The 27,887-nt window shown below is 45.3% G+C and overlaps 2 protein-coding genes and 2 long non-coding RNA genes across 7 annotated transcripts in view; 2 read left to right on the top strand and 2 right to left on the bottom strand.

Moving 5' to 3' along the window:
* DVL1 (dishevelled segment polarity protein 1) overlaps positions 1–6,631 on the bottom strand; it is a 129,656-nt gene extending 123,025 nt beyond the window's left edge. For 3 of the 4 annotated variants that reach the window (XR_013989391.1, XM_081016115.1, XM_081016116.1), the window contains exon 1: positions 6,391–6,629. Coding sequence is in view for 3 of the 4 variants with exons in the window: in XM_081016115.1 (XP_080872241.1) it covers positions 6,391–6,560 (170 nt within the window). In the remaining variant the exon portion in view is untranslated. Of the gene's footprint in view, positions 1–6,390 lie in introns of all 4 variants that reach the window. The other variant, XM_081016114.1, reaches the window with a different exon arrangement.
* Positions 1–27,887, top strand: part of LOC308482833 — a 197,345-nt gene that overhangs the window by 69,245 nt on the left and 100,213 nt on the right. The window lies entirely within an intron of this gene.
* On the top strand, positions 17,011–22,994 carry LOC308482814. The gene is made up of 2 exons (XR_013989417.1): positions 17,011–17,528; positions 17,846–22,994. It is a non-coding gene; the product is annotated as an uncharacterized lncRNA (long non-coding RNA).
* The window catches only part of MXRA8 (matrix remodeling associated 8), a 32,846-nt gene continuing 24,265 nt past the window's right edge, over positions 19,307–27,887 (bottom strand). Inside the window, exons 8-10 of the mRNA XM_081016196.1 lie at positions 27,494–27,570; positions 25,161–25,238; positions 19,307–23,360 (exon numbers count right to left, since the gene is read on the bottom strand). Coding sequence (XP_080872322.1) covers positions 23,335–23,360; positions 25,161–25,238; positions 27,494–27,570 — 181 coding nt within the window. The 3' untranslated portion in view covers positions 19,307–23,334. The remainder of the gene's footprint in view (positions 23,361–25,160; positions 25,239–27,493; positions 27,571–27,887) is intronic.

Below are 27,887 nucleotides of genomic sequence, written 5' to 3'. Positions count from 1 at the left end.
CCCTGAGCAGGGCTAGCACTGGAGACGGCCCCTGAGATTCCATCAGGGAGACTCTGGTACAGGAAGATAATGACACTTTGCACATTCAGCCTCTCTTCGCCTGACTCCAGGCAGCTGGAGGTCATCAGCAACCTTAGAGCTGCCTACGGCTGTTCCAGCTGTAAATCCAATTTTTTACAGTGGCTCCCAAGTCAGTTGTAACAACGGTCTATAATCCGGCCGTTAATTAGAAATTTAAGGGTGTCTGTCTTTCCAGGTTTCTGCTTGCAGATAAGGCATGTGTGTGTGTGTGTGTGTGTGTGTGAGAGAGAGAGAGAGAGAGAGAGAGAGAGAGAGAGAGAGAGAAAGGGAGCGACTCCTGAAATCTGTACCGCCACCACATCAAATGAGATACAAGCTCCCATCTAACAGCCTTCACAAGATCCTGGCTTTTGCTAGCCTTCCAAACAACTGCAGTCAAAAACACCACGGCCGCCCCTGCAAGCAGCTTAGAAAACAACCTTTGGGTCTGGACTGTGAATTTCAAAACCGCTCTCCCAAGGTGGTGGGATTTCACGCCAGACAAGGCATGGGGCTTGTTGGTCTAGGACAAGGGTCAGCAACCTTTTTCAGCCGTGGGCTGGTCCACCGTCCCTCAGACCATGTGGTGGGCCGGACTTTTTTTTGGGGGGGGGGGGATGAACGAATTCCTATGCCCCACAAATAACCCAGAGATGCATTTTAAATAAAAGCACACATTCTACTCATGTAAAAACACGCTGATTCCTGGACCGTCCGTGGGCTGGATTGAGAAGGCGATTGGGCCGCATCCGGCCCACGGGCTTTAGTTTGCCTACCCATGGGCTAGGAGGGAAGAGCCTCACAGCAGGGAGATTCAAATCCTAGGCAAGCCCTGCCAGGGGAGACTGGGGGCTCTGAAGAGGGGATGTGGCTCAGCAGTAGAGCCCTGGTTTTGCATGCAGAAGGTCCCAGGTTCAATCCTCAACATCTCCACTTAAAAGGATCAGGAAGCAGGGGGTGCCTGAGATTCGCTGTCAGTCATAGAAACAACCACAGGCAGATCTTCTGCTTAATCAGACCACTGGTCTATCTTGCTCAGTATTGTCTGCACTGATGGCAGGAGCTGCTTAGGGCTTAAGGCTAGGGAACGTTCCCACCCCTATCTGGGGATACTGGAGCCTGAACCTGGGGCCTTCTCCATGGAAGCAGATGCTCTACCACCCAGACATGGCCCTTCCTGTAAGACATAGGACCACTGAGCTCAATATTGTGAACACCGACGGGCAATGGCTGTTCAGGCAGGAAAGGGCTGGGGAAGATTCCTTGCCTGAAGCCCTGGAGAGCCACTGCCGTTCAGTGTAGACGATGCTGAGTCAGAGAAATGACTTGGCATAAGACAGCTTGAGATGTCCCTAACCCCAAGCAAAGAGCAGGAACCCATAATGACAGCAGAGCGATCCAGCTGATGCACAGAAGCAAGGCAATCAACAAGGCAACCGTCTCCTTGATGCAGGTTAACACCATCACTATCCCCCAAGGGTGCTGGATGTCAGCAGGGTTAAGGAACTTTAATTGCCAGAGGGAAGGGGAAATTAAGATAAGCAGCTGCTGTGTGTGAGGATCTAACGCTCCCGGATGCTTCTGGGTTGCAACAGTTCCGCATGGGAAAGGCAGTGTGGTGCAGTGGTTAGAGGGCGGGACTAGGACCTAGGAGACCAGGGTGCAAATCCTCCACTCGGCCAGTGGGTGTCTGTGGGCCTGTTGCTGTATCTCAGCCTGGCCTACCTTACAAGGTTATTGTAAGGATAAAAATTGAGAAAAGGGTCCATGTATGCGACCTTGAGCTCCTTGGGGGAAAGGAATGCAATAAATAAAATAAAATAGATAAATGGGGTGAGGAATTTGAAGACTGAAGGAAGTGGACAAGGGGGCTTAACTGGTCTGGCCACTGTGCATCCAAGTCTTCCTCTCCCCTCCACAACTGCTGAAATGATTCACAGCTCCAAGGTTAGGAGGAAAGCAAAACTCACACTTACCACGGCAATCAAAAAATAAATAAATGTGGAAGCCTGCCTTCCACTTGATAGCTAGCCTGGAAGCACCTAGCAACACACACTTTGCTCTTCAGGTGTAAACTGAATTACTTCACTTACTTCAAGCTGTGTTGCTTTTGGGGCCCCTCCTGCCTATTCTGCTGAGGGGGGCACCTGGACCTCTGCCTCCAAAGTCTTGGCCTGGTGGCATCACTTCTAGGGTCAGGGCCTTCTCAGTGGTGGCCCCTACTGTGTGGAAATCCCCCCCCAAGGGATGCACAGTTGGCTCCTTTGGTGTACAAAAAGGTTCTGAATATCTTGGCTTCTGCAGTGGTTGAGGGACCTCTGATCCTTGGGATGTTGCTGGACTCCAGCCCCCATCAGCCAGCATGGCCAATGGTCACAGACGATGAGGGGAGCTGGGCTCCAGCAACTACTTGAGGGTTCTGAATTTTAACTGATGTGATTATATTGAATATGCTACTGTTTTAATGCTGCCGTTCATGGTCTTTATTTTATGCTGGCTCATTCATATTTTTAAATGCTGTTGCTTATCCTTTGAATTCTGCTGATGGGTTTCCCACAGGCAGCTGGTTAGCCACTGAGAGAACAGAATGCTGGGGTAAGTGAGCCCTTGGCCTGATCCAGCCGGCTTGTCTTACATTCTTATGGATCTTAAAAATCTTAAAAAAGAATCTTTTTTTTTAAAAAAAGCCACATACACACCATGAATTTAAAACAGCCCCCCCCCCCGCCAAAACCTGGAAACCATAGCTTACCTCTCATGGAGCTACAATTCCCAGCACCCTTAAACTACAATTCCCAGGATTATTGATGGGGGGGTAAATGCACTTTAAACATATGGTGTGTATGCAGTCTAACATTAAATTGTTCCAGCTTTGGGGTTTATGTCGCCGTGCCCTGCCTTGAGAGGGCTCTGTCCAGGAAAACACTCAGAATAAAACAAATCTGTTTTCCATGGGGCTCTCTTGCATCATACCGCTTCCCTCCGCTCCGTCTGACCTTTTTGCAGGCGACACACAACACCAAGATCGCAGTGCCGGAAATAGATACAGGTACGAGCCGTCCGACACGGAGGGGAGGGGAGGCTTGTTACCAAGAGATTATTAGATTTCAAATGCTGATTCATGGTTGCCATCCAAAGAGCTGGAGATGATGAGGCCTGTGGTTTTTTCCCTTCCTTTTTTAATTATCTAAATGCCAACAAGTGGTTGTGTGCCAAACCAGACAATACAGATCTTGAAGGTGGAGAGACTGGGGGGGGGGGGGAGTGTGGGCCATCATGAGGCCTTAAGGTGGGCTTCTTACTATTTTTATTCTTTAAAAAAGGTCTGCGTCGTAGAAACATAAGGAGAGACTCGCTGTGTCAGCTCAAAGGTTCATCTAGTCCCCAAATGCAGGGAAGGGCCATAGTTCCGTGGCAGAGCATCGGCACTGCATGCAAAAGATGCCAGGATCAAGTTTCAATGTCATCTCCAATTAAGGCTGAGAGGGACCCCCCACATTACACCCTGGGGAGCCACTGCTAGTCAGTGTAGACAGCACCAAGCTAGATGGACCAATAGCCTAACTCAATATAAGGAAGCTTCCTATGTTCTCATGTCTTAAGGAAAAAGGCTTGTCTCAGTGGTTTTAGCGCTTGCTTCGCATGCAAATCCCAGCATTTCTGGGTAACACTGGGCATAACCCCTGTCCGAAGCCCCGGAGAGCTGTTGCCGGTCGGTGCAGGCAACAGAGTCTGACCAGACTGATGGCATGGTTGCACATGACTGAAGTCACCTGGATGCAAAGTAATAATAATAATAATAATAATAATAACAGAAATAATTCCCTGCCCCAAGAAGACCGGCGTATCAGGGAGAACCTTCCTAGCCTAGTTTCCTATGAGCGGGGCTTTTAAAAAAAATGTATACAGAAACGTTCAGACATGCAAGTTGCCCACCTCAAAGAGGGAAAGGCCTCTTTTTCTAGAAAGTGTGCAATTTTAGAACCACCCAGAGCAGGTGTCCCTAGACTACAGATAAGTAAGCAAAAGAGACAGATGTTTCCAAAGATCAACACCTCGCGCACATGAACTATTATGCACCTCACCCGATTTCTCCCAAGCTGAGACACAGCACAAAGGGCTCTTTAATTCCCTTCCCGATGCACAAACAACAAGGGAGGCATTGGCAGAGCCCTTTGCCCTCTGGACATACCTCGGCCACTTTCTCCACAGCCCAGAGACAAGCAAAGAGCTCTTCAACCTCCTGCAGGGAGATTTTGGAACCCACCACCCAGAGCAAAGCATTGTGGGGGCGCAAAAAGGCACAGCACCCACAATACCCCTTGTTTTAACCCCCTTCGTTGGACAGGGGAACACAGAGTGCCATGCTCTCGCCAGCTAACATTTATATACGTTTGTCCACTACTGCTGGTGGGGGTGGGGTGATCAATTCGGCCCAAGACAAGACGATACGCCCCCTCCTCTCAAAAACCATGAGCAGTATGGTCCCTCCTTCTACCTATCTGAGGAACAACCTCCTGTTGTTGTTGTATTACCAATTCCAGTGGTTATCGGGTCCCCCAAATTGTGCACACTCTTCATCCCTCTTCTGTTCCATCTCCTGACACCAGTCAGTAATGAAACAATAAGGAAGTCCCAACCACCAGCACACCTGGAAATGTCTCCATTTTTACGGATTGGTCTAATGCAAACTACTTCTGTGATTCTAAAGGTATGCTTTAGTAGAGATTGCTACATTGCAGTGGGTTGGACTAGATGACTCTCAGGGTCCCTTTCAACTCTACAATTCTATATCCTGCTCCTACCCCACCCCAAAAGAGGGCAATCAGGCCCACTTCACAGAGACCCCCCAACATTAAAGGAGGACCACCGTCATATACCAGGCCTTGCAGCTGCCCAAGTGGGAGAGGATGAACAGGAAGGGGGGGGGGAATAAATAAATAGAAAGACACTCCAGTGCTTCCTGATGGAAGTCTCCCCACCTCTCAAGAGAGCCAAAATGAACTGAATAGGCATTCCAAGTTCTCCTTGGCAAGCAAAATTTAAGGGATATGCCCCCACACCAAAACATAGTAAGGTGTCTTGCGCTGAGTCAGACCTTTAGTCCACCTTGCTCAATATTGTCTACACTGACTGGCAGCATCTCCCCAGAGTTTCAGGCAGGAAGCCTCTCCCAGTTCTATCTGGGGGTGCCACTGGGATTTGAACCAGGGACCTTCTGAGGCCAAAGCAGTAGCCGTGGCCGTTCCCTGGGTTACAATTGGTTCATCTCTGGGGCACTGCCAAGGCAGAAATAGTAAAAAAGAAAGAAAAAAGGACCCACCCACCAACGGCACCTACAGAAATTCACACACCCCTTCCACTCCAAAAGATCTGGGAGAGGGGACACCCACAGCCTCCCTGAACCTCTCTTTGTAAGCAGGAAATGCCCAGTGGAGGGGTTTAGCATCTTCTTAAAAAAACAACTGACCCCAGAAGTCTACAGCCAAACACAAACCCCTACTGGCAACCCAGATTTCAGAAAGCAACACCTTTATGAGCAGGTAAGGCAAGGAGGCCCCTCACACCTTTTGGGTTGGATCCAGTGCTGCTCCTGCTTAGCGGCAGACCCATGGGAACTGATCAGCACATGGCCAACTTTAGGCCCATTCCTTTCAATAGGTCTACTCTGAGGAGGGTCCGAGTTGGAGGCAACCCCTCTTTTTTTGCTCCCAGAACTTTTAGCCATGATCATCACGGACCCACCGATTCTCCCCAGAGACCCACGTTTCGGGAAATCCGGACGCCCCGCAGCCATCCCCCTCCAGGCTTTAAACCTTCACCAACCCCTTCCAGAATGGTAAACCACGTAAAATCGGGAGCCTTTCCCTGAGAGTCCCCTTTATCTGATCAAAGCCACCAGAAAGCAAGAAATCCACAATTTCAGATCCAGTTTTCCTTTGACACCCAAAGGGGAGGGTGGAATATGTCACCCCCCCCTCCTTTTTCACAACCGTGATATTAATGTATGTCATTTCCAAACACCACCCTTCTCCCCCCCCCCCGACCCCACAAAGGTTGACATGTATAACGGCAGAGGGAAGCCTCTGGTGTGGATTCAGAGTAGCTTTGCGTAAACCTGGTGATAGGGGCGAGTGGGGGCTGTTTCACAAACCCCAGCAGATTTGAAAGCTCGCCACATTTTAAGAAAGGCACAAGTCACGCCGCGTTCAGGCAATCATGCAAACACACAGGAACGTGGCAAGGCAGATCTGGGTTTCCAAACGTCCTCTCCCCCCCCCCCTTTTTAAAATTTTTTCAACGCCAAATAAAAACAGAATGCCAACTTACCCAAAATCCTGATCCATAGATTTGAAGAAAAATTTGTAGTTATGCACCGGCCGGTTGCTGAGGACATTTTTAAAATCTGCCAAAGTGACTTTTTCCGGGGAGACGGGCAATTTCACCAGATAAGGGGTCTCCTCTTCGTCAATGTGATAGATTATTTTTGTCTCCGCCATGGACGAAGGAAGGGGTGTTGGGGGAGGTTGGAAGGGGAGGGGGGGAACAGGGGAAGGTTGGGGGTGAGAGGAGATCTGCCAAGGAGGGGAGGAAAGAGAGAGAGAGAGAAAAAAGGGGGGGAGAGAAAAGGGGGTGGGTGGGTGAGGGAGGGGGGAATCAAGGCCAAGTTCAAGGTGCCAGTCCCTCAGATCCTTCGTTTTACAATGCAAGGCTTGCTTCCAAACAGGAAGGGAAATGTCAGTGTCTGCGGAATGCTACCGTAGCCAGCCATACGCAGAAGGGTTGTCACGCCCCACACCGCCCCTTAGCGGCACAGACGGAGACAGGCACCTGGAGGTGGGCTCGCCAGAATGCATTATCCCCAACGTTGGGGGCTGGATGCTTACAGCATCAAAATCGACCTCCTCTCCCCGCCTTGCCTTGCAAACCTGCTTCCAAAATCCGGAGACCCACAAAGGAGGTGCGTAAGCCTTGCCTTCCCCAACGCCCCGGTAGCGATCTCTCTCTCTCACACACACACACACAAAATCCTGGTTTATTGCAATGACACTTAATAAGAAGAAAATGTTGCAACGGTGAGATCGACCTGGAGATCTAAAGAGCCTCTTTGGCTTGCAAAGGCGGGCTTGCAGGCGGAGAGGTAAAGAGGAAGGGAGATCCTTCCCCAAACTGCAAACCAGAGGTCTCTCTTCGGCACGCACACACAAATGCCCTCTCTCTATACCCAATATCCTCTCTTCTTCTCGGCAGTCTCCTCCCCACACACGCAGCTTAAAGGGCCACGGCTCGGGGTTTTGGTTTTTTTTGTTGTTGCAACCGCGCGCGCGCGCCCCTGTCCGCGCGCAAAAGGCGCGCCCGTGTTCCAAAGGCGCGCAGGAGCAGCTGCAGCAAGCAGGGACAATTGCGCCGCGCGTGGGTCAGATCCAGCAGGAGGGGCGTCACAAAACGCTCCCGTCGCCCTGGTCGTCCAGACACGCGTTTGAGGGTGTTGTACGAAGCACCGAGTGGAAACCTCCGCGATCAGCCCTCCTGCCTGCAGTCACACAGAGCAGATTTGCAAAGGGGGCATCATGTGACTAGCCCACCTCTTCCTGCTTCCCTCTATTGGGGGGTGCTAGTTTCTACAAGCAGCCTTAAGGTCTCCCGGTGGCTGCGGTTCTTATTTGACTTTTTAAATATATTTTTTTAGCAGGTAGGTAAGAGATCCGGGCCACATTCCCTTCCAGGCAACCTACCGGGGGCCACATGCCAGCGGTGGGCGGGGCTGGAAGCCAAAGCGGGCGGAGCAGCGGGTGCTCTTTATATGCTTTGAACAGCAGGCTCGTTTCTCTACATACTGGCACACCCCTCTCTAGCCTCCTTCCACGCAAGCAAAACAAACAAAAAGCGTTGTCAGAGTTCGAGGACACAGCCTAACCCCTAGGCAGGCGATTGCAAAAGAGGAACGGGAGGGGTGTGGCATAGGGAGAGGGGTGTGGCCAAAGGTTATGGGTGTGGCCAGGGCAAAGGGGTGTGGCTTGGGGAGAGTCCTGCCTGCCACATAGAGAAACCTGAAGGAGTCCTTATCCCTGAAATAGATGTATCTCACTTTCTTTTGCATCTGTTTTTTTAAAATAATATTTATTAAAGGTTTCAGAATTACAGAAAAAAAAGAAAAAAATTAAAAAGAACACTACAATACATAAAAAGGAAGAAAAAAAAAGCAAAACACAAAAACCAATGCAACAATACAGCAGAGGAAAAAAAATACAAAAGGAAAAGAAAAAAAACCACAAATCTCATATTACATATCTTTATCTTCCATTTGCTTGTTTCATTGACCTCCTCATACCTCCCTTTTTGTATTTTAATTTGATTAGTTATTTCAGCAAATTCTTTCCATGTTTCTCAATTTTCATTAAATAATTTATCTTAACAATTTAACCTATTAATTAACTCAACAAATCCTTTCCATCTTTTCCCCATGTACTGTTATTCAAATTACCTTAGTTTATTTAACCTTATCTTACCATAAAATAGTTTAGAGCTTAAAGCTTAATACTCGATTATACATAACTCCTGATATCATTTCTACTAGAGTCATATAGTTTCATTCCAACATTTTCCCTAATATTCATTAATTTTAGGCCAATTCCCTAGAAATTTTTTTTTTCTTTATCAGTTTTCTTCCAGTCTTCATCCAACGTCTCTTCTTCCTGGTCTCGGGTCATGTCAGTCCTTACTGTCCATTCTATCTAGTCCATCAACCTGGTAATCTTATGTCCGAGGCCCTTAAATCTCTTCCATGTCCCTTCTGCAGATCTTCTTCTTCTTGTTTATACTTGCCCTTTTCCTTGTCTCTTGTTGGTCTCTTTCTTAATTTCTTTCCTTTCTCATTGAGGAGTAGGTCTCTGGGGGATTCCAACCCAAAATTGTCTCCATCTCCCTTCATCAAACCCGCCCATTCCCCACAGTCCCACTCCCCACAGTCATCAATGTAATCCAAAAAATATTTAAAAGCATATTTCAAGGTCTCTCCAAAGTTAAGAACCTCCTCAGCTCCAGACTCCCCCTGGCCCACTCCAACTTCAATCTTCAATGACAGCGGCTTATGCTCCTGTAGAGCCTCGGGTCTCTCCATTTGTATTATTTGAGGTACAACCGCATCCTCCTCCATTATCTTCTGCACTTGCCCAGTCAGTACAGGTTCATGAGTTGGTCCCTGAATGGTTTCTGTATCAATATTCCCTGTTTGTCCACAGTTATTAACCACAACCGTCATCAAGTCCATTTTCTCATTCATCAAATCCATCTTCTCATGCATCTGTTCCAGCAAGGCACTTGTCTTGCATAAAGCAAGCACCCAAACTTCCTCCCAGCTCATATTGAGTCAAGGTCAGAAAAGACTGGTCCCATGATCTTAATCTCACAGCTGTTGAGTCCTCAAGTAGACTGCAGCAACAATTTAACAAGCTCCCTCTAGAGGAGACAATTTCTATTTGTATCCATTTTTTTTAAGGCAAGTCCAACAAGGGAAAATTACTTTCATTTTTCAGATATTTTGTTTCTTTAGAATGCAAAAGGCAACACTGGAATCAGTTTATTTCTCTTCTTTAGCTATCTGTCAAAGTATTCCATTCACAGTCAATGAACCTCTCCAACTATTTCTGTCTCTGACACCCCGTTCCCAGGTTAGAGACGGTGGAAACTTATCTTTCTTCACTCCCTCTCCTGCAGGGGTTAAACAAAGTCCCCCCCCCTTTTCTCCTACTTCCAAGGGGGTTTCAGTAGTTATAAATGAAGGAAATTTAGACTTTTTAAACGACTTTCCAGGCTTTAGCTTGCAAGGTTTTTGCTTTAGTCTATATACAAAAAGCGGAAGGCAGACTTCCTATTTTGAACCTTCCCGCTTCGATGCCAAATTAAGATATTTCTTGATCCAATTTTCCGTTTCTACTCACGGGTACTTGTTTTAAATCCAATTGTCCACAGGAAAAAGTCAGCGCTCTCCGGCAATGGCTGTGCGGCTTCACTCCGTGAAAGTAGCAATCAGTTCGCAGCACCGCGCCGCTCACCCCACTTTGCTCCGGCGCCCCAAAATGGGCTTCCTCCGCCTGGGATTTCTAGCGGGTCCCCGCCTTCGCCGCGGCGGGAAGACCCAGTTTTCACGGAGCTAGTTCCTCCGGTTGGAGGAACTCCGCCATTCGCCGATCGCGCTAACCCGGAAGTCCTTCTTTTGCATCTGAGCCTCTTCTCACACACCCAAAAAAAATGAAGGAACAAAGTAGGAGAAAGGCTAGCAGGGAAACCTACTTGATCACCCAAGCATTCTGGAACAATTCATATTGAAAAGGTGCAGATCGTCAGTTACAATGGATGCGTATTTTTTGTTATATTTTTTGGTGTGTGCTTTTAAATGGTAAGTTGCTTTGAGATGATTTTTTGTAGTAAGCAACAAATAAATATAATAAGAATATTGTCCTATAGGTGTCCTATTACCTATTGTCATTACTGCTGCTTTTATAGTCTATGCCAGCTCGTTTGCTTTTACAGTTTTACAGTTTTTGTAAAACACGTGGAAATTTTAATGATGTAAAGACTGCTAAAAGAGGTTGGAACGGGAGAGCAGGTTGAGCTTTTCCCCAAATATGTGTCACATATTTGTAGATTGTGAGCCTGAAACCAGGGGCTGTGAAGTTGTTATTTTTAATTGATGTGTAGGCCAGCCTGGGACCTTTTTCACTTAAAGAGTGGGTTATAAATGCTTGTATATATAGGCATTATATTATATACAGGTAAAATATAATGGGCAAGTGGGGGACGTGTAACGAAATTGAGTTGTGTGGCATGTCCCTGTTTCAGCAAGCCAGCCATGCCTCTTAAGCTCATTGGGGCTGTCCTCCTCTCCAGGTAACCTTAAAAGCGCCTGCTTGCCAGAGGTATGAGCTGAAAGGCAAGAGATTAAGGGAACTTGGCCTGGGGCCCATTCCAAGGAAAGTGAGTCCAGTACACTCCTCAAAAGAGGTCATGGAAAGGAGTTGCCTTAAATACAGAAGAAATAACATCCCAGACAATCTGTATCTTCTATGGAACCTGATGCCCCACCCCTCCAAAAACAACATAGAAGTGATTTCTCTCTTTGAGGGTGGAAAAGAAGTCAAGATGAAAAATATCTTGTTGCCTGGGGAGTGTGTGGTTGCTGCACAGGATGGAAAAGCCCCTTCCCAGAGAGAAAATGTCAATTGACAAAGGCTTGGTGCTCAGCAGCCATTTCTGATATTTTGAATTACTGGGTGGGCAACTTCAACACACACACACACACACACCTGCCCTCCCTTCTTAGCCTGGTGTCAAAGCCCCCAAATCTGTTACGCTGATGGGGTTGTTGATGGGAAGGAGGTCAGTGGAAGAGAGAGCCTGCTTTGCATGCAGAGAGCCCCAGGTTTCATATTACAAAATGCACTCTGCACATGCTCAGGAACAGTTTTTCAAGTCCAAGGGATGTGCAGGAATCAGGCTGAGATGCAAATTTAAGCCCAGCCTGCACACTGCGATGCAGCAACCCTACGTTCAGAGAGCTTGTAAAAAACCAGTTGGCCACTAGGGTGTAGCAAAGGCATTGCAGCAAATCCTGCCTGAATCTACTGGCTGCAGTAGGTCAGGAACTACTTTAAAAAACCCAAGAAGGCCGTGGGATCGTCGCTATTTCCAAAAGTCAGCGTATTTCCACAGATTAGTTGCTTGGTTAGTCCCAGAGAACAGTGGAGGCTGTACTGATAAGGTGACCTTTTTAATGTGCTCATTTTGTACCATGTGTCTAAGCTTGGTGTGCTATGCTTCATCAAACTCGAAAAAGAGCTCATTTCTCAAGCACATGGGAATCTCACTGGAGAGTTCCAAATGGCCAGACTCCTGCACGATGAAAGGGAGACCTTCTGGTTCCCTACGTCTGTTACAAGGGGAAGGCCAGGAGCCTTTGGGATTCGTGGAGCTGAAGGCTATCAATGGCTGCTAGCCACAATGCCTATGTTCTAGTTCTACTGTCAGAAGTCGTATGCCTCTGAATACCAGTTGCTGGAAAGGGCAGGAGGGGTGGGTGCTGTTGCACTCAGGTCCTGCTTGCACACTTCCCAGAGAAATCTGCTCTGCCACAGTGAGAGCAGGATACTGGGTTAGATGGGCCATTGGCTTGATCCTGCAGGGCTCTTCTTAGGCCAATAAAACAAATTATTTTCAAAAACAAAACAAAACCCCAAACCCTAATTTCAAACAACCCTTTCCTTATAAGCCACATAACTTGTGCCCAGCTAAGTAAAAAACTGAGTATAATTTATAAATTACTAAGCATTCGCCCTGATTTCCTTGCACAAAGGTAAAATTATATCCAGACTTTATCAAGCCTTCGTCCTGAATTGCTTGCAGGATGCTTATATACCTTCCTGCTATTCGTTAATCTGAGACTTTTTAATGTCTTTCCGTGTTACTTTCCTAACTACAAAAAGCTAGTTTCTTTTTCTCAAAGTGGATTTGTTGAGCGAATGTTCATCTCCCTATATACACTTGAATTCCTCCTGTAAAATACCAGCAGTCTGGAAGTATCCCCAGTAACTCATTTCGCTCCCATTTGTCCCTCAGTTGTACAGATGAGCTTTGCAAGACACTGGGTATTTGAATCCCACACGGAAATACAAACAGCCTGGAAACAATCGCACAAAACTGATAAACTGCTTGATTGTGCAAAAAAAAAACAAAACAAAAAAAAAACTCAAAGTGGTTTGTAACGGGGGGGGGGGGGAGATTACCAGTAAAGCAACAACTACTACTACTAAAAGCTATTTAATTCATTAAAAAAATAAAATCAACAACTAGCTAAAAGTCAGATTAAAACATTAAAGCCAGCATTCTACATCTCTGGATAGGCTTGCCTAAGCAAGTCTGTTTTTAGCAGGCAACAAAAATTGTACAGCGAAGGCACCTGCCTGATGCCAATAGAGTGTGGGTAAAGGTAAAGGTAAAGGTAAAGGGACCCCTGACCGTTAGGTCCAGTCGTGGCCGACTCTGGGGTTGCGGTGCTCATCTCGCTTTATTGGCCGAGGGAGCCGGCGTACAGCTTCCAGGTCATGTGGCCAGCATGACTAAGCCGCTTCTGGCGAACCAGAAACGCCGTTTACCTTCCCGCCATTTATCTACTTGCACTTTGACGTGCTTTCGAACTGCTAGGTTGGCAGGAGCAGGGACCGAGCAACGGGAGCTCACCCCATCGCGGGGATTCGAACTGCTGACCTTCTGATTGGCAAGTCCTAGGCTCTGTGGTTTAACCCACAGCGCCACCCATGTCCCTAGAGTGTGGGTGCTATCAAGCTAAAAGAGCAATTTCTTACAAATGCAGAACAAGTGTTATCTGGCACCTGTGATAGTGGCAGTTCTGCAGGTCAAAGCAGTAGAGGAGACATATATGGAGCAAGGTGATCTCACAGGTAAACTGGTCCCAAGTTGTCTTGAATGGGGCCCAGCAGCAAATCAGCAACCAGTGTAGGCCTCTGAGCAAAGCTGTTAGATGCGGACAGGATCTCGCTCCTGTTAGCCAGCGTTGTGCAATTATAGTCGACAGAGAAATCCTGCGCAACAAACCCACTTTCCCAAAAGACTGGGCTTTTTCCAAGAAGGAAATGAAAGTGGAGGTGCACTGGAAATGTCTTCTAATCTCCTTGCAAAGAAATCTGGACGAAAGCTCAGTAAACTGGTTGTCTGGAAACACCTTGCATTCCTAGCATGTGATCTCAAAAGCATCTTTTTAATCTCCAAGAAGGAGCTTCCTTCTGTGACTGCGCCCCACGTTGTCCCTAGTGAATGCAGTGTGAGAAGACACCCACCCACAGAAAGCTCTCATCCAGATAGAAAGATACAGCAATTAACACATTTTTAATCATCTACCGGAAATAAGCACGTCCTGCTGACAAGCCACAGCTGCGCAATGGGGAAGGGCATGCGAAATGTTCACATCGGATAAATGTGGCACTTCCACTTATTTCCGCACCTGCATGGGTTCCCCCCCTCCAAACAAGCTGCATCCAATTAAGCTGTCTTGCAAATTAGGCCTCTAAGATCTGGGCTGGTTTGCGGCAAAGATCAGCCTGCCCACCTAGACTCTCGTAATCATATGAATTAATTATCCACTTCAATTCCCAACGTGGCAAAATTACGGACAATTTTGATTTGCAATTTTCACCCTACCACCCTCACCACATCCTCACAATGCACATGCAGATAATCAAAATATAACAGAGTCTCCTGGGGCTCAAACACTATGCGAGGGGTGGAGCCTGTAAGTGAAGGAGGTGTGCCTGCCCTAACAGAGGGGTGGAGCTTAGGGATAAATTAATCTGTCAATTCCGATTCTTCTTCATTTCTCATTTTTTCTAGTCTTAAGTTTGGTCCTTACGTTGCCCCATCACTTTAATTTTGTTATTATTTTTTAAAGTCCTCACAAAATTTCATGAGCATTTTCGTGGTAATTTCTCCTGATATACATTTTTATACACGGTTCTGCCTACTTTACACATTTTCTGCAAAGCAGTTTTCCCTAATATAATGCACTATATGATATTGTCATCAAGATATGCATTCCTGCCCCGGAATATGTATTTTTGTACACATCACTTGGCTCAAGAATGGCATTGCAAAATTCAGAGTTGTGTGGATTTCAAAGGATGCCTGTGTTTCAGTTCACGTATTGTGAATTAGGTAGGTTCTGAACTGAATTTCTCCCTCATCTCTAGTGGAGCCTAATGACACTTGTGAGATCTGATGGCTGTGTCCAACTAAGTTCTACTCACTCAGTGGACTCACTGAGATTGATGGGCCTAATTTAGTTGTGTCTATTAATTTCAATAGGTATACTTTGAGTAGGACCGGCATTGGATTAACCCTAACCCTTTTTTAGATGATTTTTTTAAATTGCAAATTTATTAAAGGAGGCAAAACACACAGAAGGAGATACAAAAATGGATTTTACAAGCCATCACGTTCACTAAAATATATTTCTTTTTCTTTTTTTAAATCATATTTATTAAAGTTTCCAAAAATATAGAAATACAAAGAAAAAAGAAAAAGAAAAAAAGATATTTAAAAACCTTACTTTCATTGCCTACTTTCTGGGACTCCCCCCCTCCCCCCCCCGACTGTATTCCCCTTTCCTTAATTTGGTTCTACAAGCTCTCACTCCCAATTTGAAGCTTAATTTGTTTAACCCACTATCCAAATTGAATTGTACAAATCTTACCACCGTCCCACATCATTAACAAGAAAAGAAAAAATATTTTCCCCAAGATCCACCCCAGTTCCTTCCACGAATTCCCTTTTTTTAAACACGTCCAATCAAAATAAAATAACATGCGTAAGTTATATAAAGAAATAGAAAATAAGAGATATAGAAAAATTCAAAAGATGGTTACACAGCCTTTGGATTCCAAATCTCCCCCCCCCCTTCCCCGGTTTGAATTCCCCATGTCCATCAGTCTATACATTATCAGCTTGGAAGTCTCAATTCATGACCAGATTTCTCCCCGATTCCATCTTGCCGGTTTTCTTTTAATTTATTAATTTTAATAATATTTAACTTCAAGTGTCCAATCTAACAAAGGCCTTTAATTTCCTTGATCTTTACCACTCCTCCCGTTGTTCTTTCCGTGTCGTAATCAGTCCTTTGTTCTTCTTATTCCTCACTTTCTCAGGTTTCTTGTCCTGTTCAGCTGCTAAAACTTTCTAATTCAGAAATCTGGTATCTCTACAGAGGTTTGTTATTCAGGAACAAAAACTTACGTCCAGTCCCTTCCTTTCTTCAATAGAAAATTCTATTGTCTCCTTTAATGTAAATACCTCTGTAGACAAAATACTATTTCAGTTTTGCAGCTTTCCCAGAAGATAACAAGTCCTGTGCGAATCCCAGAGTATTTTTCCACTTACGACCGTTCTTGTAATGTCCCGAAACCCCTCTAGGGGGATTGTAATAACTTTGTATCCTCTAATCCAAAAATCAAATTGTTGCTTATTTTCCAACAGTTTATATCCATATTATAGCAAATTGTAACAAAATTAACCAGCAAAGTCCTCATAAACAAAGTCCTCTTTATATTCTCCAGCTTTGACAGCTACTTTGACAGCTGTCAAAGTCTCCGTCTCTCTTCACCAGGCTCCGCGAATCGCCCCGGTTCCCAGGGGGGGGGTTGCATTTTTCTTCTCACCCTCCACTCTTCTCCTCCAGCACAGTTCTTATAATTTCCCATCGTGAAATTAATGATTTTTATCAGGAGTATACTTCCCTTTGGACCTTGGTTACCCAGTCCTTGTTTTGGAGTGCTTACAGTAGGGGGGGGGATTGACTTCCTTTTTAAATCGCCCCCGCTCGTGCCAAATCCGAAATTTTGAACCCGGTTTCCCAATTACTCACGGGTTGTTGTTAATAGTCCAAATTTTCAATGGAAGAAGTCAGCGCTCTCCGTCGAATGGCATGCGGCTGCGCTCGGCAGGGAAAGCAGAAGACTCAAAGCACCACGCCGCTCCCCGGCACCCGATCCGAAGCCTTTAAAAAGGCTCCTTCACGAGTCGGGAGGGCGCTAATGGTGCAAGCCGAGTCACCCATGTCCACGGACTCCGTGCCCGTGGTTTTTAAGGGTCCCCGCGTCGCCGGCGCGGTAGGACCCAGCCCCTGCCGAGCAGACTCCCTCCGGAGCTCGGAGGGAGTCCGCCATTCGGCGATGGCGCCAACCCGGAAGTCCCCACTAAAATATATTTCAAGCCTGTAAGGATAAGGACTCACTATCTATGGCCCGAAGACCTAAGTTTTACCAGCCCTGGTCTATGGGCACAGATCAGTTGGTTTCATTTGATGGGAAGGGAAGGACCCAGTCAACTCTTGCAGCCCTAAACTTGTGTGTGCATTTCATTTATTCCACACCTTACCATATTTACCTTTAGTACTGCTCTGGTGACCAGACGACTGTTGGAACCGTAAGGACAGCTTCATTCAGCACTACAGCATGTGCAGGAGGTCTCAAGTCCTATCCCTCAAATCTCCAGTTCAAAGGATCTGATCATAGGCAATGGGAAAGACTCCTGGATAGTGGCTGCCGGTCAGAGTAGACAAAACTGTGCTGGATGGTCAAATAGTCTGACCTAGCATAAAGCAGGTTCCTAGTGATGCTATGCCTGGCTCCTAGAATTTATAGCAATTCAGAGGCTTTGTCCCATTGATAGCAGGGGACAAGGCTGCATGGTCCCATCCCTTCCTTGATTTAAGAAGTCTCTAGTGGTTACCAGGGCCAAGCTGGAAGTACTGGCTGTTTCAGTTGACCTGTTTATTGAGCATTCATTCTGATGAGCTTAAGCAGAAGTTAGACTATGTCCGGTCTTTATCGAGCAATCGTCTTGATTTGTTTGTGGGGAGGTTTCCCAACAATGAACATTCATCCTGATTCGCTTAAGCAGAGGTTAGACTATGGTCTTTATCAAGCAGTCATCCAGACTGCAGAGGTTAGACCAGTGGTTCCCAACCTTTTTTTGGCCGTGCCCCACCTAAACATCTCTAAAATCCTGATGTCCACCCCCGTGACATATAATTCTTATTATTCAAAAAGCGAACTCCTATTCACATGGAGGGAGCCTAAAAGGCCATTAACTGTTAATAACTCATTCTCGACTTTCGCCCTTAAAAATCAAATTGCCCCCTTGTGGGGCGTGTGTCCCACATTGGGGACCACAGGGTTAAACTATGGTCTTTATCAAGCAGTTTATCAAGATTGCAGAGGTTAGACTATGGTCTTTAGCAGCATTCGGTCAGATTCGCTTGTGCAATATTCACATGTCTTCCCATTGGTCATTTGCTCATCCAACTTTCTTCAATTCAGCTCCCCATCGTTTCTCTAACCACAAAAAAGCCTGCTAGTGAACAAACCAACCCACTTTCACCCACCCTAATGGCGCTAAATTTCCCAGAGTCCCTGGAGGCTGCTGCTCAAAGTCCAGTCAGCAGAAGGTCACTGCTGTGCTGCCCTGACTACGGTGTGAGAGGCCAACCTTTGTGGTACTTATATACCAGGCCCGACGAATCCGAAGGCTTCGTACTGCCAGCCAATCGCTGGAGCCGGTGTTGCGTGCTCCTGTTCCCATTTATGCCAGAAGAGGGCACTGAAGCCAATTCCCTTAGTAGACTAGGCCTCTGCCTCAAATCTAGCCAAGGCCTCAAGAGGCCCTGACAAAAGCCCTATTCACTGAAAACAGCTTCCATGCAACCCCCGTTTCTTTTCATAATAGCCTACACAGAAACAAAACTTGGGTTACTTGCTCTGAAAAGTTCAAGAGCAAAAATGCTGCCCTCTCTTTCAGTATTGAAGGTCAAGAAATATCCGTCCCAAAGGGCTGGAATTTTCTCCCAAAGCAGGCTGCTGCTGTCAGCTCTGTTGCCAAGGCAACAGTCATGTATCCTGAGGAAAGGACTGCACTCTTACCAGCTATAAGCCACAGAAGCAAATATTGATTCCAGAGTTCCAGATGAATTTTTTGGGTGGGTTTTTTTTAAGCCCCCCTTTTCTGTGTCCAAGAATTTCCTCCCCTCCTTTTTCTTTTTTGGAACATGCGTTCTTCCGAATAGTTGAGTTATAACGACATTTAACATAACCCTTTTTTAAGGACACAGCAGGATGTAAACTGTTTCCAAACGAAAATACAGTTTTTTTCCAGAAACATTGTAATGGCTGCAACAGATGCTTCTCACTTCTGCACTGTCAGCTAGCTGTAGAACGGGATGCAAAAAATCTCTGGGTTTTCTTTTTCAAATCAAGTTTTTATTTTTTTTTTAAAAAGAAATGAGTATTTGCTTGTGGTATCGATAGTTATAAAGGGGCAAAATAAATAAATTTGGATGTATGTCGATCTTCGCTGGAGAACAAGAAATCTCAATATTTACTGGCCGAAATATGCCCAACAAGCTAGCTTTACTCAGTGCAATTAATTATGGGATGCCGTAAGAGTCAGTCCCTTTGATGTCCAAAGCAATGAGCAAGACTTACAGCTTGAGATGGGTGAACTGCCACTTCGGGTTTCTCATTTCTCCAGCTTTAAGTTCAGCTGTCCACATTTCCACATCAGTCTGCCAATTTATTTTTCAAGTCCCCATGAAAATTCACCTGAACTAGCCTAATAAAGAGTTAACAGAGAACCTGAAATCTTGTGGCATTTTGGTTGGCCAATTAAAGGCATTGCCCTAATGTGGGTTTTTGAATTATTTATTTATTATGAATTGATTCCCCCCAGTGTGAAAGCATTTCCAGCATGATATCACCATGTTGCAATCCTTACAACAACCCTGTAAGGTAGGTAGGTCCAGTACCCTCATCTTCCATATTGCAGTTCTGGAGCTGAGGATGGGAGAGAAAATGGCTTGCTGCTGAAAAGTCACCAGCACATGTGAAATCTGGGGCAGGCAGGGGATCCCAGCCTCTATGCTTTGCCAGTGTTGTGTGCCTCAACATATTTAGCAAGTGGGTAAGCCCTCAGCACTTTCTATAAAAAGTGACTTTCAAACTATGGCCAAGGACGATTCTTGAAGAGCAAACAACGAAGCACATGCTCAAGGGAAACTACCCAGAATCCTTTGCAGCATGGCAGGGTTTACTTGAAAGACAGGTTTACATGAAATGGTTCCCCCTAAAACAGTCATGTATTGAACAATTAACTTGATCACCACAGGCGACCAGGGGGTTCCATGTAGGTGAGAAGGCAGATTACTCTACCCCTCCTCCCCAGCTCACTTGGTTTCTGAGCTAGTTGCTGAGGAAAAAAACTCCCTCCTCAATTATTGGCATGGAAACACTTCCCAGCTTCCATGCCCCACGTGTAAGCTGTCCTTTGCCAACCTTGGCACTCTCCAGATATTTTTAGACTACAATTCCCATCAGTGCCAGCTGCTGATGGGATTTGTAGTTCAAAACCACTGAACAACACCAGGTTGGCGAAAGCTGGGATAGCTGGGATAGCTGAGTCGGTAGAGCATAAGGTTCTTAATTTCAGGGTTGTGGGTTTGAGCCCCACGTTGGGCAAAATATTCCTGCATTTGCATTTGCAAGGGGTTGGACTAGATGGCTCTTGTGGTCCCTCCCAACTCTACAATTCTATGAATCTATGATGTGAACACTCATAGGAGGCTAGTAACATTTTAAACTTCTATGGGCTTATTTACAGAATACTGTCCTAAAACTAGAAATCTGGGGGCAGCAAGCACTGTTCTGGAAGTTATCCCATGTGTGAAGATGACTTCGGTCCAGATCTCATAGACACTTTCATTTCCTTTCCCCTCTAAGCAGCTTTGCAGCATTGGGTGAACTGAAAGACAAGTTAAAACGTGGCAGGAGCTTGATGAATAAGTGACCCCATTTCAGTCTTGGCCAGTGTGCTGTGCTTGGAAGAGGCAGCTTAAACCAATCTGATTTTTGACTCACTGACATAAAAGGGATCTTATGAGATGCCGCCACCGTCCATGGCAAGAAGGCAGTTTTGGCTTCCGAGAGAGAGAGAGATGATTGCCAAGTTCTTCTGAAGAACCCTGGACTCCAAGCAGCCATCTTATTTACTGTGCTATCTACCAGCCTTGGAAAGTAAAAGCTAGAAAAAACTCTCACCCTATAATCAACGAAGTCACATCTACACTATACATTTTTAAACACTTTAGCAGCCATGTCTTCCCTCAAAGGAATCCTGGGAACTGTGATTTGTTGGGGGGTGCTAGGAATTGTAGCTCTAGGAAAGATCTTCTCTCAGTGCTTTAATGAACTACGACTTCCAGGATTCTCTGGGGGAAGCCATGACAGTTGAAGTGGTAGAAGAGGGCTTTAAATGCATGGTGTATATGTGAACTGACTTAGGATGTGGAATTGGGCATATTTAGCCTAGAGAATAGGGGCCTGTTTACTGAGCATTCATCCTGATTTGCTTCCAGAGAGATTAGACAGTGTTGTCTATCTAGTAAGCATTAGTTCTGGTTTGTTTAAGGGGAGGCTTTGTGATGTTTCGTCGAAAACCAGTATTACCACACACTTGCCTCATTGGGAAAAGTCTGTTACACCACAATAACTCCTAATCAAGTGTAACTGTACAACCTACATTTGCCAGTCTGTGGTTACATCCCACTGGGAAACAGTGAGAGACTGGGCAGACCCCGGAAGACTGATGCAGGACACGACAGCACTCTTTAAAGTCCCGAAGGCTGTCACATGGAAGAAGGCAGGACTTGGGCAGAGAACCAGATCATATGGTTACAGGAGGGCAAATTTCGGAGGAACATTCGGCGAGACACTGTTTAATAGGAAGAGCAGTTTGACAGTGTAAACCAGTTACCTCCAGTTTCTCTCACTGGAGTTGTTCAAACAGAGGTTGTTTTTTCCTGCACTGAATGTGGTGTGTGTGTGTGTGTGTGTGTGTGTGTGAGAGAGAGAGAGAGAGAGAGAGAGAGAGAGAGAGAGAGAGAACTAGACTGGTCACAAGGCCCCCTCCAATTCTGCAATTCTAACCATGGAAACAGGTATCAGGTATCAGGATTTGCAGGACTGGAAAGAGTTTTGAGGACTGGAAAGAGGATCTTGTGGGGTCCTCTACTTAACCCACACCTTATATTCTCATGCAAAGCTTGATGCCCGACACCCACACCCCCTCAAGAAAGGCTGCAGGAAATTTAAAGGCGGTGTGGAAACACCAAAGGGATGGGCTGTATCTCAGTGGTGGAACATCTCCTTTGCATGCAGAACGTCCCAGGTTCAATCCCCAGGATCTGCAGGTAGGCTTGGGAGAGAAGTTTGTATTGAGAGCCGCTGCCAGTCAAGGTTGACAATACTGAGCTAGGTGGACAATTGTCTGATTCAGTTCACTATGTTCCTTAGGAGAGCGAAAGGTGGGCCAATTCAGATTTGTTGACCCAAATGTCTGATGGAAGAGTTCTGTGTAACATGGAAGGCAGCATGTTTCAGCAACCACAAAAGCAGGTTTAAGTCAATAGCCATCTTAAAAAAAAAAAAAATCATTTAAATGTTGGTGCAAGAAGAAAAGCTGCAAAATCTCTTCTGTGTCTTCTGTGTCTAACAGTAATCCAAGCTCCTACGTTTTTTAGCTCATTTGAGAAAAAGATTTTAAAAAAATTCTCAGAAGATATATACAAATGCAACAAAATAATTATGAAAAGGAAAAAAATGATCGTTTTATAGAATAAGAAAGAGGAAGTTTTAAACAGTGCAATTCTATACCCTCGTCCTATTGAGATCCAATGGGACTTACTCCTAGATAAGTGTGTACAAAAGAAAAGGAATAAGCTCCATTGGACTCAATGGACTGTATCCAAGTTAGTCATGCTCAGAGCAGACTCATTGAAATTAATGGACCTAAGTCATAATTTATCTATGGGTCTACTCTGAGTAGGGATGTATGAAGACATCTTCTGCCCTGCACTTTTTGCAGGCAGCACTGTTTCTGCTCTGCTGCAATTCACCTTCCACCAAAAACTACATTATTTGTTTCACTGTCTGCTGTGGCAAAATTACACAATTTATGTAACTTACAGAATTTATTACATTGTCATTACATTATTCTACTCCATTCGTTCAGTGCATAAGAAACACAATGTATTTTTTTGTGGGGGAAGGTTATCAATTATGTATCATTTGGATTGATTTCTGTTCTGGGCATTCCAGTAAATATTATACTGTATATATAATTCCAGTAAGATATTATATAAACAAGGAACTATATAATTCCAGTAAGACATTATATAAACAAGGAACTGCAGAAAGAGGGGGAGGGGAGTCAAAATAAGATATATATATATGATAAACGGTTTGCTTTTCAAGCTTTTCTCTTTTTTTGAACTTTTGTATGTTGTAAAATTAATTATATAAATAAAATTATTATTATTATTTTTTTAAAAGATTTCTGTTCTAGACAAGGGACGACTAAGCGAACACTGAAAATTTCTGCTCCTGTTTCTGTTGTCATCAGAAACCTCTGACATCCCTAACTCTGAGTATGACTAACACTGAATACAATCCAATAGGATTTGCTTCCAAGTCGACACGTATAGAATGGCGCTGTAAGTTATCATCTATGTGTTTGCTACCACCAAGACAGGGAGGAAGTCTACAGAGAGCTCTTTGGTAACTAGAAGGATGTTGCAATAAGGACAAATGATGCTTCTCTTGTTACATTTCAATTCCGATTGGTGCTTCTGGTCCAGCCAGCAGCTTTGCATTCTTGCTTTCATTTACAGTATTCTTTCCTGAATTCTGAAATCAAAAAGAGGAGATGGAGGATCAGGGGGATTTCATGCCAGGATTCCACTGAGCCACAGTTGCATGTATCCAAATTTGAACATATGCCCCCTCCCGAAAAAAATAGCATCCAAAGGACCATAGAGCTTCCAATAATTAAAAAAAGAAATAACAAATATAAACGGGGGCAGCTCCCAATTGAGTATTAAAAACAATTCAGCATTAAATATTAAAAACTTCCCTAAACAGGGCTGCCTTCAGATGTCTTTTAAAAACAAGATAGTTGCTTATTTCCTTGACATCTGATGGGAAGGCGTTCCACAGGGCAGGCGCCACCACCGAGAAAGCCCTCTGCCTGGTTCCCTGTAACCTCACTTCTCGCAGGGAGGGAACTGCCAGAAGGCCCTCGGCGCTGGATCTCAATGTCTGGGCTAAACGATGCGGGTGGAGATGCTCCTTCAGGTATACAGGACCGAGGCCATTTAGGGTTTTAAAGTTCAGCACCAACACTTTGAATTGTGCTCGGAAACGTACTGGGAGCCAATGCAGATCTCTCAGGACCGGTGTTATGTGGTCCCAGCGGCCACTCCCAGTCACCAGTCTAGCTGCCACATTCTGGATTAATTGCAGTTTCCGGGTCACCTTCAAAGGTAGCCCCACGTAGAGCGCATTGCAGTAGTCCAAGCGGGAGATAACTAGAGCATGCAATAAATCACTCTCAATAGAAAAGCAAGCAGAATGATTCCAAAACCAAATTGAAGCAACCACAGCAATTAAAAGCATTGGGTTAGACTGGAAATGGCATGGCATGTTGATGGAGTACTGCTTACTCCTAACACTCGCTATGGCTAGTTCTACGCAGCCAACATGACTATGGGTCAAGGAGGCAGGTGGTTGGCCATACTTCTCCAAGTAATTTGTCTGCATCCTCAGGCTACAAGAAACTAAACTGACCCAGTATAGATGGAGCAGACTATGCTCTAACTGTGGCAACCAAATCTGAGTGATTTGATCCCTAAAGTGCCTTGCCTCTGAGGATGTCAGAGCAACGCTCTCTTGGCCAGAAAACAAAAGCCCATTCACCACCTAGAAAAGCGCTGCCAGAGGGCTACTTGCAGATGCAATGGTAGCAGAGGAGTAAGCTTTCTTCAATGCCGCTGCCACCATGCGGTAGGCACGATGGCGCAGCCTCACCCAGGTTCAGATCGCGACTTACACCACCTGCGCTCTAGCCACCGACCCTCCTGTTTCATAGCATGCAGGTCACTGGAATGCCAAGGCAACCTGCTTGCCTCACTGCAACCATAAGGACGCTCAGGAGCAATTGTTTCAACGGCTCTATTTATCTCACCATTCCACAGTGAGATGAGAATGCCAGCTGGCTTGAGAAACAGCGCATTAAAAAGTAGCAGTTTATAGCAAAAGGCAGAAACACATGGATTTTGGACAATGTCGTGTGAATGCGGATTAAATACCCAGTGAGTGCACGGTAAACGGCAGGGAGAATTCTCAAATGTGGAAGAAAGTGTCAAGAAGATTCTGCTAGCACATCAGAAGCCAGCATGCCGGCATTTCTCCCAAAGGGAAACAGTGACTCATCACCAGCAACCAAAAATCAATCACAGAGCTTATAATAACCCCCTTGTAAGCAAGCTGTGGTGGGCTTGATGAGAGGGTCAAAGCTATGGAAACTCCTTTTCTCCATCTGTGGCTGGCTTTGCTAACACCAGAGGGTGACACACCCTCTCCCATCATGCACTGGGGAACTTCGGGAAGGGAAACACAAATTGCCCCAACTTCACCTCCTTCTCTTACCTTTATCTAAGTCAATGTTCTTAGGTGGGAGGACCCTGTTATGTTCTGCCTTCTCCTTCAGGATATTGTTCTTGTAATCTGTAGCAGGAAAAGATCTCAGTTCAATGAGCAGCACTGAACAGAAGCTGGTGGAGGCAAAAGCCCCAGAACACCCATCAAAGTTCCAAAGACAGTGTGCAGATTGGTTATTGGGGGGGGGGGGCTAAAGACGCGGGTGGTTCTGTGGTCTAAACCACGGAGCTTCCTGGGCTTGCTGATCAGAAGGTCGGCGGTTCGAATCCCCGCAACAGAGTGAGCTCCCGTTGCTCAGTCTCAGCTCCTGCCAACCTAGCAGTTTGAAAGCACGCCAAAAAGTGCAAGGAGATAAATAGGTACCACTCCGACGGGAAGGTAAACGGCATTTCTGTGCACTGCTCTGGTTTCGGTGTTCTGTTGTGCCAGAAGCAGCTTAGTCATGCTGGCCACATGACCCAGAAAAACTGCGGACAAACTGTCTCCCTTGACCTGTAAAGCAAGATGAGTGCCACAACCCCAGAGTTGTCTGCGACTGGACTTAACTGTCAGGGGTCCTTTACCTTTTTTAAAGAGGCCAGACCATTTGTGAACTTTTCAAAGAAAGAAACATAATATATGTGGGGCTGGTCCTTGGGGCTAGTCTGGAAGCTTCAGCTAGTACAGAATGCTGCAGCTAGACTTGTGACAAGCAATATCGAAAGCAACACGACAACAAACACTCATGAGCAGAAAGATGTGTAATTTCTTCATTAACCAATCTTTTTTCGATTTGATGTAATATACATGAGAATGAAAAATACTCTGGAACAGTGCTCATACGTTTATTACACATCTTTCTGCTCACGAGTGTTTGTTGAACTAATTGGCTGATGAAGAACTGAACGAAACAGTAGTCTCTATCCGGAAACACTGTTCAGCAGAGTTCAGAGTTGGACATCAGAATTGGACAATTGCCGATTATACAAAGCTTTACAAGCTTGATGTGACTTATTCAAGGACTTTCGGAGACTTCAGTTTGGTAATTTTGATGTTTTGCATTATTCCATAAAGTTTTCTATACTGTAATTGTTTCTGGCTACCGTGTTGCTTTCGCTATTGCTGAGTCACATTTTGCAACACGGAGACTTGTGACAAGAACAGCCTATTGCTAACACATGTCACCCGTCTTGAAAGAACTGCAGAGGATTCCCATCTGCTACTAGTACAAGGTTTAATATTCTGGTACCGGTGTATAAAGTCCTGAGTAACTTAGGCTCATCTTCCCCTGTATGTCCCAAGCAGAACATCCAGGGGGAGCACTACTGGTGCTTCCTCATGAACCAGAAGCACAACTCTGTGTCAACAAAAAGTTGTGCTTTCAGTTTCAGTGCAGTGGGCTATGTGGCAATCCCTCCCACCAGAAGTCAGCCAGAATCTTTGCTGAGTTTCACACGTCCAGTTAAAACCATTTTACTTCAGGAGAACTTTGCATCATGAATGTTCTGTTGTTCTTTCTTTAAATTTCTGAGGTTAATGTTTTAAATTTTTTATGTTTATTTTTTTATTGCTGTTAACCGCTTTGAGACCTACAGTGCATGGTGAAAAGCAGGATATACTGTACATTTTTAAAATAAACAAATAATGAATAAGAGAAGTCATGGCCGGGTATTGTTAATTTGCATAATTTGTTTTACAGTGGTACCTTGGTTCTCTAACTTAATCCATTCAACTCCCGAAACTGTTCGAAAACCAAGGCACGGCTTCTGATTGGCTGCAGGAGCTTCCTGCACTCAAGCAGAAGCCACGTTGGATGTTCGGCTTCTGAAAAACATTTGCAAACCGGGTTACTTCTGGGTTTGCGGTGTTCAGGAGCCAATTTGCTCAGGAACCAAGCCGTTCGAGAACCAAGGTACCACTGTAATGTTCTTTCTGTATTTTTTTAAAGAAATTTTGTGCAATTCAACAGCTAATTAAACACCAGTTCAAGCTATGTTGCCTCTTCTCCCCATTGTTCTGGCATGCTGGCTCCAAAGCAATACAGTGGTACCTCGGGTTAAGAACTTAATTCATTCCAGAGGTCCGTTCTTAACCTGAAACTGTTCTTAACCTGAAGCACCACTTTAGCTAATGTGGTCTCCCGCTGCTGCCACACCGCCGGAGCACAATTTCTGTTCTCATCCTGAAGCAAAGTTCTTAACCCGAGGTACTATTTCTGGGCTAGCGGAGTCTGTAACCTGAAGGGTATGTAACCCGAGGTACCACTGTACTAGTTTTCAGAGTTCAGCTCTAGAATGTGTAAAGGGCATGCTTACCACTCCAAAACAACCTCCAACACTTACCCAGCTTAATATCTTCACTTTTGTAGCTGGATACATCTGGTGTGTGGACTGGGAACTCGCTGAGATTCACTTCTTTCCTGGCAAAGCAAAAGAGGAAGGTTCTGATTTTGCATTTCTAGCACTAGATTATACATCATCACATCCGTGCAATGGACGGCAATGGACTCTGCTTGACACTTTTGAACTTTTAATCACTCAGGGTGTTATTTCAATGAGCACAGAGGATAGAAAAAGATGTTTGCTTAAATGAACATTGATGGCTACTAGCTAATATAAACTGAGGCTGCTTTAAAATGCAACACACTTTGTCAGGATGTTTGCCTGATCCCCATTAGTAAACAAATATATGCTATTTAGATGATAAATTGGAGAAGTGCAACATCTGATGGTTAAC

Source organism: Podarcis pityusensis, assembly GCF_964106645.2.
Source record: "Podarcis pityusensis genome assembly, chromosome: 8".
In the NCBI taxonomy this organism is placed as follows: Eukaryota; Metazoa; Chordata; class Lepidosauria; order Squamata; family Lacertidae; genus Podarcis; species Podarcis pityusensis.
This window is presented reverse-complemented; position numbering and strand designations above follow the sequence as displayed.